At 46.5% G+C, this 17,728-nt stretch overlaps 1 protein-coding gene across 1 annotated transcript; it reads right to left on the reverse strand.

The window, feature by feature from the left end:
* Positions 1-650: 650 nt before the first annotated feature.
* On the reverse strand, positions 651-12,215 carry SLCO4A1 (solute carrier organic anion transporter family member 4A1). The gene is made up of 11 exons (XM_035547985.1): positions 11,417-12,215; positions 10,211-10,301; positions 9,271-9,392; positions 8,892-9,003; positions 4,937-5,091; positions 4,061-4,256; positions 3,314-3,479; positions 2,514-2,680; positions 2,141-2,205; positions 1,440-1,588; positions 651-800 (listed from the first exon to the last, which is right to left on the reverse strand). The coding sequence occupies exons 1-11, from the start codon at positions 12,213-12,215 to the stop codon at positions 651-653; spliced, it is 2,172 nt and encodes a 723-aa protein (XP_035403878.1).
* Between the last annotated feature and the right edge of the window lie 5,513 nt (positions 12,216-17,728).

The following is a 17,728-nucleotide window of genomic DNA, read 5'->3' on the forward strand; positions in this document are numbered from 1 at the left end:
TTTGCTAGACAAATCTCATCCCAAACCTATCTCCCATGGCACAGGAATATGAACTTGCATAATTAGATGCTCTGCTCCTGAACAAAAGGGCTGGAGAGCACCGGCATGAATGACGAGCAATGCTGTGTGTCGTGGGAAGGAAGACAGCACTGCCTGGGCTGTCTGCTTTGCATACAGGAGTTCAAGGGCCAGTTGCCCTCTTTGCAATGCAGATTGCAGGACAGCAGGTGTCTTTTCAGGCTTAGAAGGTCTCAACAGAAGTTTTGCTACAGTTGGCTTTATCATTGAGATATGAGGGAACAGATCCTCCGGTGGCTTAAACCCCACGCACTCCATTGGAGTTACTGGTGCCTATTTCCACTCGCGGAGGATGTGGTCCTTGCTTGTCACCGACATGGAATAAAGCTACGGTAGCCCTTTCTTTAAATAAAATTAAATAACTGCATATGACATCAGCACACAACTTTAAATGTGCTTCTGCTGTTAAGAAAATAGCAAGCACACCAGTGATTAATTAAATTAGTTCTCTTAAACTAAAAAAAAAGTGAGAATATTACTAATAATTAAATAACAATAAAAAACCTAGGGACTGTATAATGTCTTCTTGTCATATTTTTCAGACTGAGAAAGTCACTGGCATGCGTATAGCTTTATATATCCTCTGCAGCAGGAAGCGAAGGTTTGGTTTCCTGGAGGTCACTGTTGCCATTTTCAGACGTGTCCGAGCTGCCCTGAGCTGATTCTGCTGGCGGCGGTTTGTACAGTAAACAGGCAACCATAAAGAAAGTTGTCCCAAGCACCTGCAGACACCAAGACACCCCATTACTCCCTGTTCTGCCCCAAAACGTGTGCCCAGTCATCAGCAGGTGTAAACCAGCAAAGCATGTGGGAACCAGCAGTACTTTAGAGAGTGTGAAGGATTTTAGAAGCCTCTTTTTCATGGTAACTGCTAAACACAGCTCTCTACATCAAGTGCCTGTGTGGGAGCTGTTAAAATGATGGTTTCCAGCTAATAAATAGGAAACACACAGCTAAGGTCTCGTATTTTCTAGTGGTGATCAGGGAACGGTAATTTACAGCTGGCCCACAATGACATTGCTCACTCTCACTAACACACTGCCATCTTACATTCTATTCCATTTCAAGCAAAAGTCACTTCAGTAACTGTTGGGAGAAGAGGGAATTTTTCTTACGGCGCAACAGAAGCTGTAAGCCTGGAAAGTAATGGGATTTTAAGAGAACGATGGTGCCTGGAGCACCATTACCTGGCAAGAAGCAAATGGAGTTTTTGCCCTCACTGAGAACATTTCATGTCTTAAGGTCTAGTTTGGGTTTGGAGGAGGCAGATCGGCATAACACGAGTTTGTAAAACTGTCTGCCAGTGCAAACTGCTGCCTCCTAAAGAGCTGCTTGATCGGAGAGTGAAACAACAGCCTTACCTTGTAGACCAGCCCAGTGATCAGGGTGTAGCGGCTCATGGCTGAGTTCTGGTAAACGTAGCAAGAGCCTTGCTCGCCGCACTGGTCCTGCCAGAGCAGGCAGGATTTATCGATCATCGACCCAAAGGCAATGGGGCCAGGGATGCTTCCTGCAGAAAGACAGAGCAGACTCTCAGTTAGGGCAGGACCTATGCACCAGCCTTGCAAGGCACTTTGGGACTACACTTGCAGGAATGCATCAGGCACTGAGGCTACTGTGATTAAACAAAGCCACCATGCAATGTCCAGAACTGTGCCCAGAGCAACAAGGCACCCAAACCGTGCTGAATTTCAAGAAAACTGAGAGTCCAGCGAGTTGTCTTTTGACTCTGGCCTGCTTACTGCACAAGCACCAAAAGACATACACAGGGGCTTCAATGTCCCTGCTCCTTTTTTCTTAAAATAAGGACCCCTTGCCAAGGCATTGCTCCTCTGCCCCATCTGTGCCGTGCTACAGAACCCTTCATTCATTTTTCAAACTCTGTGCAAACAGAATTAGATTTTTCCCTTGCAAACAAAGGAAAGTATCCTCCTTTCACCATCCCACATCTTGCCCCCTTCTCTTCCAACCTGACTTGTTTTGTTCTTAGGTAAAACAGCGTGGTGCATGCTCCACAAAGCCAGCAGACCACGCAGATGCACAAAGTCACTTTGTACTATACCTAGCGTTCGTACGACGATCCACTGGATCCCGAGCGCAAACGACCTTTGCCTGTCAGGGACACACCTGGGGAAGAAGAGGGGGATGTTCAGCAGCGCTGCCAGGCTGCACAGCACCTCCCTGCATGCCAAGCTTTGTCCCAGTGCAACGTCCACCCTTGCCGCTGCAAACTGGGGGACACACGCCCCTGCCTGATGTCAGAGGAAAGAGCTGCTGCCAATGCTAAGATTTGCTCTCCCAGCTAGACAGTGAAGCGAATTAGTCCCTCTCTTTCCAGGCTGGTGGTTCCCATCACACATTCCCTAGGGCTCAAGCCCTGAGATAAAAAGGAGACAGAGATATTTGGGGCTTCTTGCAGAAGACCCTGTGCTTACCGCAGAGTTGCAGTCAGGGCGGGAATGCTGCTCAGGAAGGTGAAGAGGATCACTATGAACATGAAGAAGAGGAGCAAGGTCCTTTTCGCACAAGAGGAGGTGCATTTGCCTGCCTCTGCCTCACCAGGGAAGGTATTTTCCTCAACACAGCTACACTCCTTATAGACCTGAGAAAGAAACGCTGGTGAGTTGTTTGCCAGGGAGAGCAGTGATAGTCAGAGCTGGGCTTTAAAATGAAATAAATTCAGAGAGGGCTGAAAACAGCTGGTTTTGCCCCCTGAGCAGAGTGAAGCAGAAATCCAGCTGCATTCTTGACACACACGTTTCAAAACAGATTATTAAATAAGAGAAACAAACTTTGCCAGGCAGCCCTTGAGCACCGAATGTCATCATTACCCATTTGAGCCTTTGCCTGTGTCTATGAGTAGCATGCTGGAAGGATGAGGAGGTGCATCACGTGCACTGAAGACCCAAAAGAAGCCCCATAAGCATTGGCACAGGAATCAGATGCCCACTGAGTTCCTGAGCCTGCCTTGGTGATATCCTATGGATTTCAGTGCAGTTTGACCCAGAATGAGGCAGAATCAAAGTTGGGCACTTTGAGGGAAGCACTTTGAGTGTGGCCTCAGTGTACCTTCTACCTTCTTCCCAGACGGTGCCTGAGAGCATCCTACACCTGCTGCAGGCTGTCACCGACTTGCACCAAAGCCCTGACCCGAGGATGCTTTTTCAGAGCCAGCCAAACCACTTGAAATACAACATGCCATTGTGTTGTTAATGCATGGCGCTTTGGGACATACCTTCTTGCCATTCCTGAGTTTCTCAGACACTTTTTTGCACCCAGCGTGGCAAGGAGAATAATACATAATGTTATTGCTTCCGCAGACAGGGCTGTAGGTCTCCCGCAGGCAGACGCACTCAGCGTTGCATGCTGCTGTCAAGTTTACGTGGCCGCCAGGTAGAGCACTAAAGGAAACACAGGAGCAGTCAGCAGGGAGTCCCCGAAAGGTTTTCCAGGAGGAAATGTGGTAGAGTAAGAGAAGAAGAAGAGGGGATGGTAGGAGATGCACAGGATCCCCAGAGTATAGCGCCAGGCTTGGGAAAGGTCTCATCTCATCTCATCTACTTTTAACCATGAAACAGGAATTGTGCCTTGAGCTACAAAGCATGTTTAAGTGACCAGTTCATGGGGACACATCTCCATTTGGATGGGAGATCCCCACTTTTAGTCTAAACCAGTAACCCCCACTATTTGTACAGTCATTGGACACAGGAGGACCCTGTGAAGGCAGCTGAAGAGTGAAGTGACACACACTTGGTGATGATCCCTTCCCTGACTAGAGCAGGAGCCTTTTCCATAAAGTCTATTAAACAAAAAAAAATGGGCATCTGCATTCTGGGGACATGGCTCTCACCTTCATCATCTCCCTGTAAGACTGACTGGACATTATCTCCAATCTCCAGCACTAACAGACGACCAACATCAGCACCATGTATTTGCAGTTACCCTTATTGCAGTACAAGACAGGTGGGATCATCATTATTACCTTCCCGTGTACATCTGGGTTACTCCTGCCATCGGCATGTTAGGGCAACGAATGAAAAAAATGAAAATAGCCATCAGACTTGTCACTGTGCAAAGCAAACACAATTTGATGATTCCTGAGCAGCGGAGTTTAAATTTATTCACAAGGAATCCTCCCAGGAATGTGCCTCCCCCTCCGGCCGGCACGACCAGATAACCTGAAAAAGGGAGAGGAAAAAAAAAAAAGGTTAGAAACAACAGCAAGGAGTTTCTGTGTCTGAATACATGAAGTGCAGTGTGTCTGCATGAGAATAACCGTTTGGTTGCTGTGTTGCTTCTTGGTAGGAGTTCAGTGGACTCTGCTTCAATAGGTGGTCCTCCACAGCAGCCAGGTAACATGGCATGAACCTGGTTGGGCAACTTCTTCTCCCCAGAGATCTCAAAGCAGACTGTTTTAGGAGCATATCATGAGTCTTGATGCCTGTTGGACCCCACAGAACTCAGATTAAACTTTCTAAATCTGGGACATGAGAGTTAAGTGAGGATCTTCCTGTTGACAAAGTATGTCCGCAATTCAGACATTTCTTGTTAGAGGTTGTTATCATGTTTCCTGGTAATGCCCAAGAAGGAACAGACTACAGTTATTTTGCTTTCCTCTAGAGGGTAACAGATGGCTGCAGGAGTGACACGTTTCTTACTGATGTCTGTAGATAGAGCTCTGAGAACACACTCGGTACAGCTGTGCTGATAGGAAACGATCCTGACTGTCTAATAGTCGAGGATGATAACCTTTCTGTAAATGAATGGCAAAGCAGGTTTGTCTAATTCTACATGAGCTACAGTGCTCTTGTATTTGTAGGAGAAAATCAAAAAATGTTGCAAAACCAGGTTTCCTTACCAAAAAGGGTAGCAGCTTCAGAGGCACTTAAACTGAACTGAGACTCCAGGAACTTGGGTCCAAAGGTGGACATCCCAGCAATGAGTGTGGCTTCAGTTGCTCCCGCTAAGCAGAGGAAGATGAAGGTGGGGTTCTTCAGAAGCAGCAGTACTGATCTGGGAAGGATAAATATACTGGGATTGAATCACTGTGGCACATTTCAATTTCAGGTGTGTTCAAGTATCTTCCACTCCTAAGTGGAAGGACGCTGTTTGTCACCAAATCTCAATTGTTCCAAGGTTGTATTAGTTCCTGATGACATTAACCTGAGACTCTTAATTCAAACAATCAAGAGCAAGGAACAACGTTGTGTTATATACATGTACACATGCTCCTCACGTGCACCCATGTTCTCATGAGAATAACTATCACTTATAACCACGGATGTTTTGCAGCTCACGGGAAATACCAAGCAAATCTTTCTGTATGGAGGAAGCACCTCCAATATACCTGATATCCCACAGGAAAACAGAAATTAATCTTTCTCCCGCAACCTAAGCATAGTTTTACATGTAGATTAACATGTAAGTTAAGCAAATACATTTTATTTTTGACCCACTGGGATTTAGGAAAGAGCAATAGATATTCCTGAAAAAATGCCATGTGTCATTTATATGCAGAAAGATGATCCAGCAACAATTCCATCTCCAAGACACAGAAACACCCTCAGGCACATGGGATGGTCTCAATTATCTCCCACTATCTCGGATATTGGACTAAGAGGGCTGACACTGCTTTGCAGCGAGCATTTTGTAACGAGTTTGAAATTCTGCCACATAAGTTCCCCTAGGTTTAGCCTGGACCTGTACAAAATCACCCTGTTTTGGGGTATGGCACATCCTGCAGCAACAGCAGTAACTGGGACACAGCGGGATGCTCATTGAATTAAAAGGCACTGACAGTCAACAGCTACAGCTTGGGCAGAAATGTGAAAAAGAAGAAAAATCTACTGAATTACGACCAAATGTGAGAGTGTGAGGCTCAGCATCAGATATGCCAGGAATTTAGAGTGATTTTACCCATGTGAAGCAGACAACTTCATTATAGCAAAAGAACAAAGAGTTTGAAAAACAGAAATACCACACATTCTTACACCTTGATTTCAGAGGGCTTTATAATAACCATTGTCTAGCTGTTGGGATTAGCTTAATTTACTAACCTATTTTCCAGGAATGGTCTTTTCAACTTGGAAGAATGAAGCCTAATCTCTTAGCTAGGAAACAGTCCTTGTGGGCCTTGTGACTGATGTTGAAATCTTACAATGCCTTCACCTCTCCCAGTTCAAGAGAAAAGAGGAGAGTTGTTCCTGGCACTAGCATTACTTTGTGTTTGTCAGACAAAGGCTGCAGGTAGGAAAATGCAGAGGAACAACTTTCAGCGCTAAGAGTAAGGGCATGTGTCATTTCTTGTTTGCAGACTGAAGATGTAGTTGTGAGGAGCTAATGGGTATAAAACCTCGAGTCAACACAGATCTTTTCATTGCTGCCAGCAGGATTTTAATCACACCCAGAAACCACATAACTCTCCAGAAGTCTTGGCTGTCCTTGGTTCGTGCAGCCAAAGGGATTTCAGGGAGCTCAGCATTGCCAGAAGAATCCTACCATGTCTAAAAGCCTCGTCCTACAAGCCTTTACTCACATAGGCACACGTGGGCACTTTTTCCTCTTGTAACAGTCCTATTGAAGGAGCTGGGAGCTCATCTGAGGAACACTTGCATGCCCTGGACAAGAGGCTGCCAGGCTGTAACAGCGTAGTGCCACGTGCTAACGAGTCAATAGTGACAGATAGCCACTTGATCTTACAACCTGTGAACGGGGATTTTTCCAGCATGCAAAAAGGACACCTGCTGTAACCACCACCTAGGGAATGGAAGGCAGTATTCTCGTCCTGGAGGAATGCAAAACATCCTCCCCTCACCACACACACAAGCTGTAGTAAAGCCGTGACACACACCACAGCCCCACCCTACCAAGTAATCCAAGAGGGACAAATGAAGTATTGACCATTGTTGTTTTTTTCCTGAAGATGTGGGTTTGGCAGATCAAACGTGCAGCTAGTAAGGAACAAGCCTCCTGTCCTGTTTTTGCACAGCTCTACGTGTCTTTTCTTTGAACCTGCACTGACATCAGGGGATATTTCATGTGAGAAATCACATGGAAGCAGAGGAAGGAAAATGCTATTTTATCAGACCTTTTCAACCCAAGAATTAAGACAGAAATCTCTTCAGGGCAGAGGCTTAATCTGTCTGGGCTGCATTCCTGTACACTCCTGTTTTTAGGGAGCACTGTGAATATGGTAACTCAGCAAGCTCTCTTAGAAAAGAACTGATAGCATGGAATAGTATTTTATTTCATCAGCGTTTCTGCTTATCTTTGGGGGACTCTTACGGTCTGTACTGTGAGGAAACATGTAGATCCCTCATGGAAACAAAAGCAACAGTGTCCCTTGGCCTTGCTCTGCAGGCGGGTCCACACGTACCCGAGAGCTGCGCACAGAAGTGGCCTCCTCTTTAATGCAAGTCTCTGGAACAGCAAGCCTTGAAGGCACTTCCCTTTAATAATCAAAACCAGGGAAGCCAAGAGTCTGCTGGGTTTTTGCTTTCAAAAGAGAAGAACTTTCTGATGTTTTAAAACAATAACAACCGCACTAAAATCTGGACTGATCTGAATGGCCTGATATGAGCAAGGCTGCCTGCCTTCAGTACCCACTCCTCAGGAACGAGGGGCAAAGAAAGAAGTTCCCGGAGCAGGACACCTCTACCTATTGCTTTCACTGAGACTGCTTTCACTGAGAAATAGGGGGAGTTTTGTTCAAGATAAGCAAGAGAAGCATAAAACACTGAACTTCATCCCTCTCTGCTCCACAGTTTGTGTTGGTTTTAGTCACAACCTCATTATCATTTAAATGCAGGTTTGAATTTAATTTCCGTGTGTAGAGTAAGTCGTGACCTCGGCAAATGGCACCCAGTCAAGAATGCCATTTAGTAACAGAATTGAAATCTGTTCAATGTAACAGATTCACGAAGCTGCCTTAACCCCTGGTAAACCACTCATGACGTCTCCTGGATTTTCTAACTCCTCCTCACTCCATGAGCTGACACACCAGGGATGGACGGCAGCTGAGCACTCCTGCACTAGGCAGGTGCAAGCGTGCTTGCCCACGCAACGGAGCCAAGCAGCGGCCCCAGGATTACGTGCACTGCTGTACCACTGCCATGCAGGGGAGGTAAGAGTAGGAACACGTAAACGGGGCTGGAAGATTCAAACACACAAAAGAAAAGAAAAGAAAAGAAAAGAAAAGAAAAGAAAAGAAAAGAAAAGAAAAGAAAAGAAAAGAAAAGAAAAAAAAGTAGGGGGGGGAACGAAGGATAAAACAGAACAGGAACTGAAAACTACTGTGAAGGATATCTTGTTCCTTGAATTTGGAATGGAGCTATAGGAGTGGTTATTTTCTTTCCTCTCTTTTCTCATTAAAAGGACAAAATAAGGTTCTAACATAAGACAAAAAAACAGAGGAAAAGACGGGAAGCCCAGAGGAGACATTGCACAATGCCCAGCTGGGACAGGTGAGGCCAGACACGAGCAGACAGGAGGCAGACAAGAAGAAATGAAATATGAAATAATGCCACTGAGAGAATGAAATAGCAGTGCTGGTGCATCTCACGTCACCTGAAGATAGGCATTGAGCCACTCCTGGTGAAATTCAGTGCGTTGTACATGCCCTCATGTGGTTCACACATGGCCATGACCTTCTGCAAACTGGAGACAGGACCGGACCCTTGTCCCTGGTCTCCCACACCATTCCCAGCACAGTTTCTACTTCACCCATTTGCCCAGTTTGAACCTGAGAGGAGGTGACCACCTCTATCCAAAGGGATCCAGCTCCCTGAACATCACTCCTGGGGTGTTTTTCTCACCGAGGTAGATCTTTAACTGTTTTCCCAAAGTCCGGATCTGATGCTTTTTTGTGGCTCCCATCCTTCAGCTGATGAGCCTCCGACACCCTCATAACAATATACCGCTGGGATCCTGTAAACGAGAGGGAAATAGAAACAAAGAGCAGGTGAGATGCCATCAAAGCAGGGAATTTGCAAGAGGCAAAAACAACACAACACTCTCCACCAGCCCCAGCTGCTTGGCTTCAAGAGAAGAGCCGAGAAACAGGCAGAGAGCTGAGGGGTGAAATTAATATTTTAATTACAATTTGAACACTGGAAGCTTGTCGCCCACTGCTGCCCTGGTGTCCCCAGCTATAGGAGGATGCAAGCACAGTTCCAGCCCTGTGGGGCTGCGTACCTGGGAGGCGCTGGGGGTAGCCCAGGATGGGGATGGAGATTAGGAGCGAGGCTGCTCCAGCGCCCAGGAAGCCGATCCACCATGCCCCCACCCACAGCGTGTTTTCCGGGGAGATGTCAGTCCTGTAAGACACAAACCCAAAATGACACAAGAGAGAGAGATGATGGTTTGAAACAGAGGGAGAAAGTTGGGCACTGCTCTCACTAAAGCTGGCAGGGCCTGGGGAGCACAGGAGGGCACATCATTGAAGGAAACCACCTCTCCCACAGAGTTTTGCCATGCCCACCATCCATCCTGCCACAGAACACACTGCCTCCTTACTGTAGAGCACAGCACTTAATGAGCCCAGGAAATTACATCATTTAATTCTTTTTTAATCTCTAGCTTGCACGTTCACCTCTTCCCATTTCATTTGTGCTTTGGGGGTGGCTGTGATCCTTGCTCCATCCCAGAACCACCCTTTCTGTGAGAAAGCTGGTGGAAATAACCCATTCCTTCCCAAGAAGCCCCTTTTATCCCATTCACCTGCCAAAGAGCCTGTAAGGTAACAGGGGATAAAATAAATTAGAAACACTAAAAAGCGAGGAGGGACCAGGCGTCGTGGCTGGATAACTGCGAGGAAAAGCAGCACTGCTGGCAGCGGTGCCTGATCAGGGAACTCATTCAAAAAATTCACCTGCTGCTCCTAGCCTCATTAGAGCAGGCAGTGCAGCATGAGGAAGGATTTAGGCTGACAGGTTTGTGAGCAATTTTCTTCCAGTGACAACATTAATGCAAGCAATCATTCCAGCCTCAGCCCCCCCACAGAAACATTGCTGAACATGGTGGGCATGTTTCCACCCAGCCACCAGGTCGTTTTTCTGGATTATTTTTTTTTTTTACCCCAAAGGAAACATACAGCATTAAGGAAAAGGAACAAGATTATTTTTTAACAACTTACTCTCTGTGTATTTCAGTATAAATATTTAGAAACATTCCTCCTACCAGATAACCCGCTGCAGGCCCAAGGATTGCAGCAGTGTAGAAAACAGCTGAAAGGCAAAACAAGCCGTGTTAGAGAACCTGCAGCACTTTCGTGGATGCGTTGCTGATGGGGAGCTCTAATGCCCATGACTTCAACTCCAGGTACACACACACCACCATGGAGTGACTTTTGGTATCTTCTGAGGTTCAAAAGGGAACCGAGATGGAAAATACCACGCGTAGCTGGCTCTAGCTGTGAGAGACACAAAGCTAGACAGCTGCAACAAGTTTCATCTCCCTCTTGTGCCCCAGGGAAACTTCTGTATCCAACCAGGGAATGTTTATAGCATGGGGTACACAAAAATGGTTCGGGGAAAAACCTATCTGTGTGGTTACTGTTTTATTATTTACCAGGGGTGCATCTGACCCTGCTGCCACATCCTCACCGCTGCTGCAATGAGCAGAGGCGCTGCCTTGCCACTGACAATATACAACGTCTACACAAAACGTTGCAGCTCTGGCATTTATTGTGGTTTGCTGCCATGGAAAGTTCATTGGCTTATCAATCTCAGGCCTGTGACTGCCTCCTCTCCCTACAGCCTTCTGATATAACCATACAGGCGGCCAAAGGCCAGGGCCGCAGGATGGGCCTTCTCCTGGTGGGGAAAGGTCAGTCCTTTCACCAGTTTCACCAAGTAGGCTGGAGCAGAGGGGTGAACTGAGCCCCAACCTCTCAGTGAAGCTGTGCTGTACTTTGCACCAGCAGCATCTGAGCAAGTCTCTCTCCTGTGCTATGGCACTAATGGGGCACTGCCTCGCATGGACAGGGTACGGCCTCATGGTCTTTGGCCACACTAAGAAGTTAGTGCCACGCACACACCGGAGGGCTGTCCCCAGCTGACTCCCATGCTGAGGACAGAGACACCTCCTGGCCTGCGGGAGTAAAAATGCCCAGCTGCACTTGCAGGCCCTGCCTGCCAATAACTGGAAGGAGGAAAAAAAATAATCAAAACCTCCCAAACAGCTGCTGCTGCTTCTTTCTGATTATCATCTGGTCTGTCATCAGGAACAAAAGGCTTGGAGGAACTCTCAGCAAAGTGCTCAGGGCTGCCTCATCGGTGCCAAGGCAGATGGGCCAGGTCCCCCTCCCACCCCCCCCCCCCCCCCCCCCGAGGCCACTCACCAATGTACACAGGGGAGTAGTTGGTCTTGACGTTCTCGTCTAAATAGGTGACGCCGAGCGTGTAGAGCGGCGTGGCTCCCATCCCATGCAGGAACTGCCCCAGCATGAAGACGAACCTGTAGCTGGAGAGGCTGGAGGCGGCCGGGGCGCACAACTGGCTCTGGTTCGCTGCGCAGACACCCACATCAGCCGACGAGTGCACCTTGTACATGCCAGTGGTAAAGTGGGGCAGGGCGAAGAGCAGGGAGCCCAGGCCCATCACCATCACGCCCCAGCCCAGCCACCGCGGCTTGTGGCCATTCCCCCCGAAATAGCTGACGAAGGTGAGGCAGAGGCAGGCCGCGATGTCGTAGGAGCTGGCGATCAGCCCGCTCTGGTAGCTGCGGAGGTCGAAGCGGCGCTCTATGGAGGTGATGACCGTGTTGATGAAGCCGTTCACCGTCATGCCTTGCAGGAAGGAGGCCACGCACAGGAAGAACAAGACGCCCTTGGAGGTGTTGAAGAACTGCAAGCAGCCAGGCGTGAACCCTCCCCAGCCACATGCCAGCTCCTTCCCGTCGGTCGAGACGTATTTAATCCCCTCGCCAAACTGGGTGCTGTCCCTGGCCTCACAGAGGGGCTGGGCGCAGGACTCGGCGGGGCTGGGGGTGCCGCAGCACCCCGTGCCATTGCTCAGCGGCGTGCCCCCAGGGGTGTTGAAAGCTGCACTGTCCTCGCCTGAGGGAGATGGGCTGGGGAAGACAATTGCCTGATGGAAGTGGAAGCCATTCTCTCCCGTTAAGCTAGGGGGCTTGGCCATGAACGGCACGGCAGGTCCAGATGCAGTCGTGGCAGGGGCGGCTTTGTGGGGTGCTGTGGATATGTCTACTTAGGGGCTGTGCACATCAGATGGTGAAGGTGTGAGCCAGGACCATTGCAACCTGCAAAAAAAAAGAAGTTTTTCACGCACTTTTGTATAAAACCATACCAAAAGCCACAATTATTTTTCTTTTTGTAGAATACTTATTCTTTCTTAACAGGTACAGCATTTTGCTGTGCAGGGCAGCTGGATGTGTGCCCTCCACCACAGTGTACTTGTACATCAGATACTGGGGCACTGTTAATAGTACAGAAAAGAACACGATCTTCAAGAGCATTAAAAAACAGACTTTTTCAAAGCATCCTGTGTTTCCCAACTACTGTTTTTAATATTTGTTCAAGAGGCTCCTATAAAAATACTCCTTTTCAGCTTGCAACCTGCCTATCAATAGGGTTATGGGAGAAAATGGGAGGCTGTTTTCCCAATAAAATGAACCACATTCTGATTGCTGTAACCTGGGAATATTTCAGCCTTTGGCGAATAAACTAATACTCATCTGTGCATTGCTGAAAAGTTTATTGATATTTCCTTTGCAGATTATGGATTGCATGAGTGCTGATGTGCTTCCCTGTACCGGTGGTTCTTGAAGGCACTGGGGCAGGGGAATTGCAGAATTTGATGCTTGGAAGACCATAGGGATTCTGCTTCTATTCCAGAAGGGCAAAGGACATACCACATATGTAAGCATGTAACTCGAAAAATGCAGGTCAGTAGTGCTTCAATCACACCAGTCCTTAAGATAAGTTTAGCAGATGAGAGACACCCAGCAGCACATGTGACCTTTCATTTGCAAATAATTCTGTTATCTTAATGAACCTGTCTGGGGACCAAAGTGCACAGAATATGACAGGGTCCCAATTTTAGCAGGAATTTGGTGATAACACAGAGGCAGTGTGCCACAAAGCACACTTGCAGCCACACCTGCGCCCAGCGTTCTGTGGGTGCTGTCAGTGCAGAAACCTCCACTGTTAACATGGGGAAATGCAAAAACTAGCCAAAGGCTTTGAAGTTCAGCTGCAGACACAAACTTTGGTAATGTGTTGGCATAATAACGGCTTGGAAGACCATCATTTTTCACTTTTTTGTCCCTCCAATGTCTTTATGACTCTTGCAGCTCTAAACATATTCTTCTTGTCTTTGGATGTAGTATTGCAAACAATTAATAAGGGTGCTTTAGCACTCTATTTAACCAAGAAGGGATTACTGGTTATTGGATCAGGCTTTAAGGAGCGGAACTGGTCGTCTTACCCTGGTGTGAATCAACAGAGTCTTCTGCAAGGCAGCTGGCTGAAGTCAACTGCACGCTTCCCCACGTCACACACATTTGACATTATGTTTGCACTCATAAAGAAGACTACTGAGCTGGGAACTGATTTTGCTAGTACTGATTTCAGTAGATAAAAAAATGCCCATCTCAGTTAGTTAGCTTATGTGACTGAGCTGCCAAAGTGGCACACCTTCCCCCAGGGGAAGTGCTTGTACTGCCTCTATCAGCACTGGGATGTCTCCGTCGGTAGATTTTTCATGAGTCAGGAAAAATATTATCACTTTGCATTACAGTTTTCTCATCCTTGAAGTAGCAGGAACCTTGCCACCGGATCCAAGTGATTGCAGCATCCTCCCCCTCGACTTTTGTTACTCTTAATCCTACTTAGTTACCAGTGAACACGGGTTTTTTCAAGAAAGCAACAAATCTTTCCCCAAAGCAGCAAATGTCTCCCCCCACACTCAGAAGCCCCACACTGCCCCCAAGCCCACGTCCTGGCCCCCTCCTGCTGGAGCAGCACTGCCAGGCTGCACCCAGATGCTCTGGGCAGCAAGCCCGATTGCTACCCGCTGCTCTCCACCAAGCTGCTTGTTATGTCTCCAAGTGTTTCCAAACTGGAACTGACACGTTCACTGGGAAGATTAGCTTCCACGTAAGCCACATGCCACTTTAGAGGACAAAATATAATTTTTAGGAAAAAAAACCACACAACAACAAACCAATCAACTACATGCACTTCCTAATCATTTTTATTCATCTGAGCCATCCATCTATTGCTTCTCATTCATCTCTGTTTTTAATGATTCAGCTGGTGAATTCTTGCTTGCTTTGAACCAGGCCCAATGCTATTATCTCTATAGATTTACTCATTTTACTGCAAGAGTTTAACTCTTAAAAAAAAAAGATGTACAGCTTGTTCCAGACTGCCAACATTACCGAGTCAACACAGTAGAAGTAGCAAGGCAATGAAAGCATGTGATTTGTATTTCACAGTGAAAGTTGTAAATATCCCCACGTCACCAATATTTAGTATTAAATCAATAGCAAAACTTTCAAGCTTTTATCAGGTGATGATTTAAAAAGTCACAGGACAGATAAAAAATATGTTGTGTCTCTGCTGAGACCTGTGATTAGATTAATGTTACATATTAACTCCTAACTGATATGCAAAATAATCCCATTTCCTGAAGAATGCCCAATAGTAGTTAATTTTCCCTTTCACTCTATGATTTTTGACTTTCACAGGGTATTGATGTGGCAAATAACATCTGCTCATAATATCTGCTTTCCATAGCCAAGCACAGTTTATGGGCAGACTTAATCATTTCTTCATCCCTATGGCACATATGGAGATATTTGCTAAGGTAATGGGAATGAGGGAAAAATGGAATATAATGCAAACTGGAGGGGAGCAGCCCCATACGATGCTCAGAGTTATTCTCTCTGACCTGCAAGAGAGCCCAATCTTGCTGTATAGACAGCCTGGCTTTGGGAATGCCCCAATCCCAAAGGACCCCAGGCTCAGCCATTACTCCAGCCAGGGACAAAGTCATCTGCTTAATTTCTCTTAGTAACACCTACTGAATTTTTCTCGGGCAGTTTTGCTTGGAGGATTATCAGTATTACTTCTGTTGCAGCTGATAAACACCGCATGGATCAAGCATAATCCACTCACTGGTTTATGAGGGGAAAGCCTCCCAGAAGTGTGACAAATCCACGCCGTGGTCCCGTGAACGGGGCTCGTCCTCCAAGCGCTGCTTGAGCTGGAAGGGAGAGAACAGACGGCATGCGGTGACTGGGCTGTTCTTTGGGGATACAACACTGATTTTTTTTCCTAGCAGCCAGACTTTTACGCAGCTCCCCAGGGATGTGAAAACTGCCTTTTCTCGTGCGCTTTTACGACATGTCCCTTTGGTTCAGCAATATGGGGGAGGCTGCTATTGCCAGGAGCAGCCCCTTTGTAAGCAACTGCTATAGGAACAGCACCATCCTGCACATACACAATGTTTCAGGAGGGAGAAATGCACCTAAAGAGCACTCAGCACTAAATATCTAAATAAATAAATATCTAAACAAATATCTAAAGCTGTGCTCACCACCAGTGACAGTGCTGGGGCTGCACCAGAGGTGTGCTTTCAGTCCCTCCGGGGTCTGAGGCTTGGAACACAGCAGCAGAAGCTGGCTTTACATTATCACACAAGCAAGGATACATTTATAATTAAATAATGCCTAAATAGTAAAGCTTAGCACTCCCCAAATCTTTTCTTTGCCAAGCACTCTTCCACTCACTGGCAAATTAATGCAATAATACGCAAGAAATCAGGAAGGTGGCTTTGATAATTTTCAATTAGCTGCCTGAAAATGCTTTGAAGACAAATCTAGCCAGATTTTCTCAGCTTACTTATTTGTTCCAGCTTATCTGTGCAAATGCAATTGGCTGCAGCTGCCTTAGACCATCTTTAAAAACTTGCAGTGCCAATACACAAAGCAGATTTAACCAGGCAACTATATTCTGCTTCAGCCAAGATTAGCCAGACAAAAGGCTGTTTTATGCTATAATTCCTAACTCCCTCTCTCGCGCATCACTCTTGCTTTAATGTCTTTTTCTTCCCTGTAAATTTGATCAATGATGAGAAGGTTTCCATGCTAGTACCATACAGTGTTCACCTGCTCATGGAGCTGGGTGTCCCTGCAGCTCTCCCAACGCAAATACGATGCTGACGTTTTCCGTACACATAGCACAGCACTATTTTCCAGAATTTGTGTTCTCACAACCCATTTAAGGAAGTCCAATATTCAGGATAATGTTTCTGCACAAACCACTAGTAAGCTTTCCCCAGTGATTGCCAGTTAGCTCCTATGAACATCCCTTCTTTGCTTCCATGCAAAAGATGCACATTCAGGCAAATCCTGTATGATGTAAGCGATAACCAAAAAGAGCATAAGCCAAATGATGAACATCAAACATGATTTGATGCTTCTAAATATAAGAGCAATAAAAATGAAGAAAAAAAAGGGGGGGCAAAAAACCCCAAACCAAACAAACCAAAAGCACAACAGGATGTTGCTTTTTTACAATCACAATGCAAGGATGCTGAGCATCGGATAAATATAATAACATAATGCCAACATCTACCATGGTTTACTGGAAGTTTGTTTTTTTTGTTTTTTTTTTTTGTTTTTTCATCTTCCTGGTTAGATCACGATGAAGGTAAAAATGAAAAGCAGGCATCCCCGCCAACATTTGCCATCCTCAGTCAGCACATGAGCACGAGTCGGTGAGATGGGCTGGGAGAGGGGTGGAAACTGTGTCAAGTGGGAGCATGAAAGACGGCAAATGCAGGAAGGAGTCAGCTGGGAGAAGCGTATTTCCCACACAAGCCCACTTTTTTCCGGATCAGCAAGTAATAGCTTCCCCAAACATTCCCCAGAGCACAAGCTCACTGGTGCACACCGCTTAACCTGGATCTTGTTTAACATCCAGAGATTCTCTCTAATCCTCCTAGGTATTAGTCTTGAGATTCCTGCCAAGCAGAGGAACAGCACAACCACCCAGACAGCACTTAAATGAACTTGCTGCTTGAAATGGGCCATTTCGCATGCTACCCTACAACTCCAGCTGCTCATTTTTTGCTTATCCTCAGATCAGCACCTAGGAAGTCACTATGGCATGCAAAATATACAGTTAAATAACCCTGGTTTCTATGTCTCAGATGACTCCCTGGGAAGTCATTCTGCATAAAGAGTGGGATTTCTCTCTCTTAATTACTTGTTAAAAGTTAGGTATCTAATTGGAGTTAGACATTCCTATTGTCTCTGCTGCCCATTGCACAGAGATCGTCACGTCCAGGTTGTTTACGGCTCTCAGGCCATGTCTCCACCATCACTATTTTGTGTGTTACTAAATCACCCATTAGAGCAGATACGGTCTGGAGCAGGAATAGGTACATAATCATATTTCTGTTGGATTAGCCAAGCACATTATACTGAGTATACTCTGGTCTCATGTCAGCTACAACAACAGAAACAATATTTGATCTAGCACAAAGCCAGATGGTGCAAAATTAACCCTTCAGCACAAATCTGACGTGGCACAGGGGAGCTTGGACCAGGGTTGTGTAGCTGTAGGGCTTCTGACTCAGTGTTTGCTGTCTCCAGGTCTGACATCATGCACTCTATCTGCCCT

This window comes from Cygnus atratus, chromosome 16 (genome assembly GCF_013377495.2).
Source record: "Cygnus atratus isolate AKBS03 ecotype Queensland, Australia chromosome 16, CAtr_DNAZoo_HiC_assembly, whole genome shotgun sequence".
Lineage (NCBI taxonomy): Eukaryota > Metazoa > Chordata > Aves > Anseriformes > Anatidae > Cygnus > Cygnus atratus.

Coding starts and splice junctions, on each gene's coding strand:
- SLCO4A1 (XM_035547985.1), bottom strand. CDS start 12,215: ATGGCCAAGCCCCCTAGCTTAACGGGAGAGAATGGCTTCCACTTCCAT. Junction 5,092..8,891: donor ACAGTTAAAGATCTACCTCG/GTGAGAAAAACA, acceptor TATCCTTCCCAG/ATCAGTACTGCTGCTTCTGA. Junction 4,257..4,936: donor TGAAGCTGCTACCCTTTTTG/GTAAGGAAACCT, acceptor TCCCTTTTTCAG/GTTATCTGGTCGTGCCGGCC.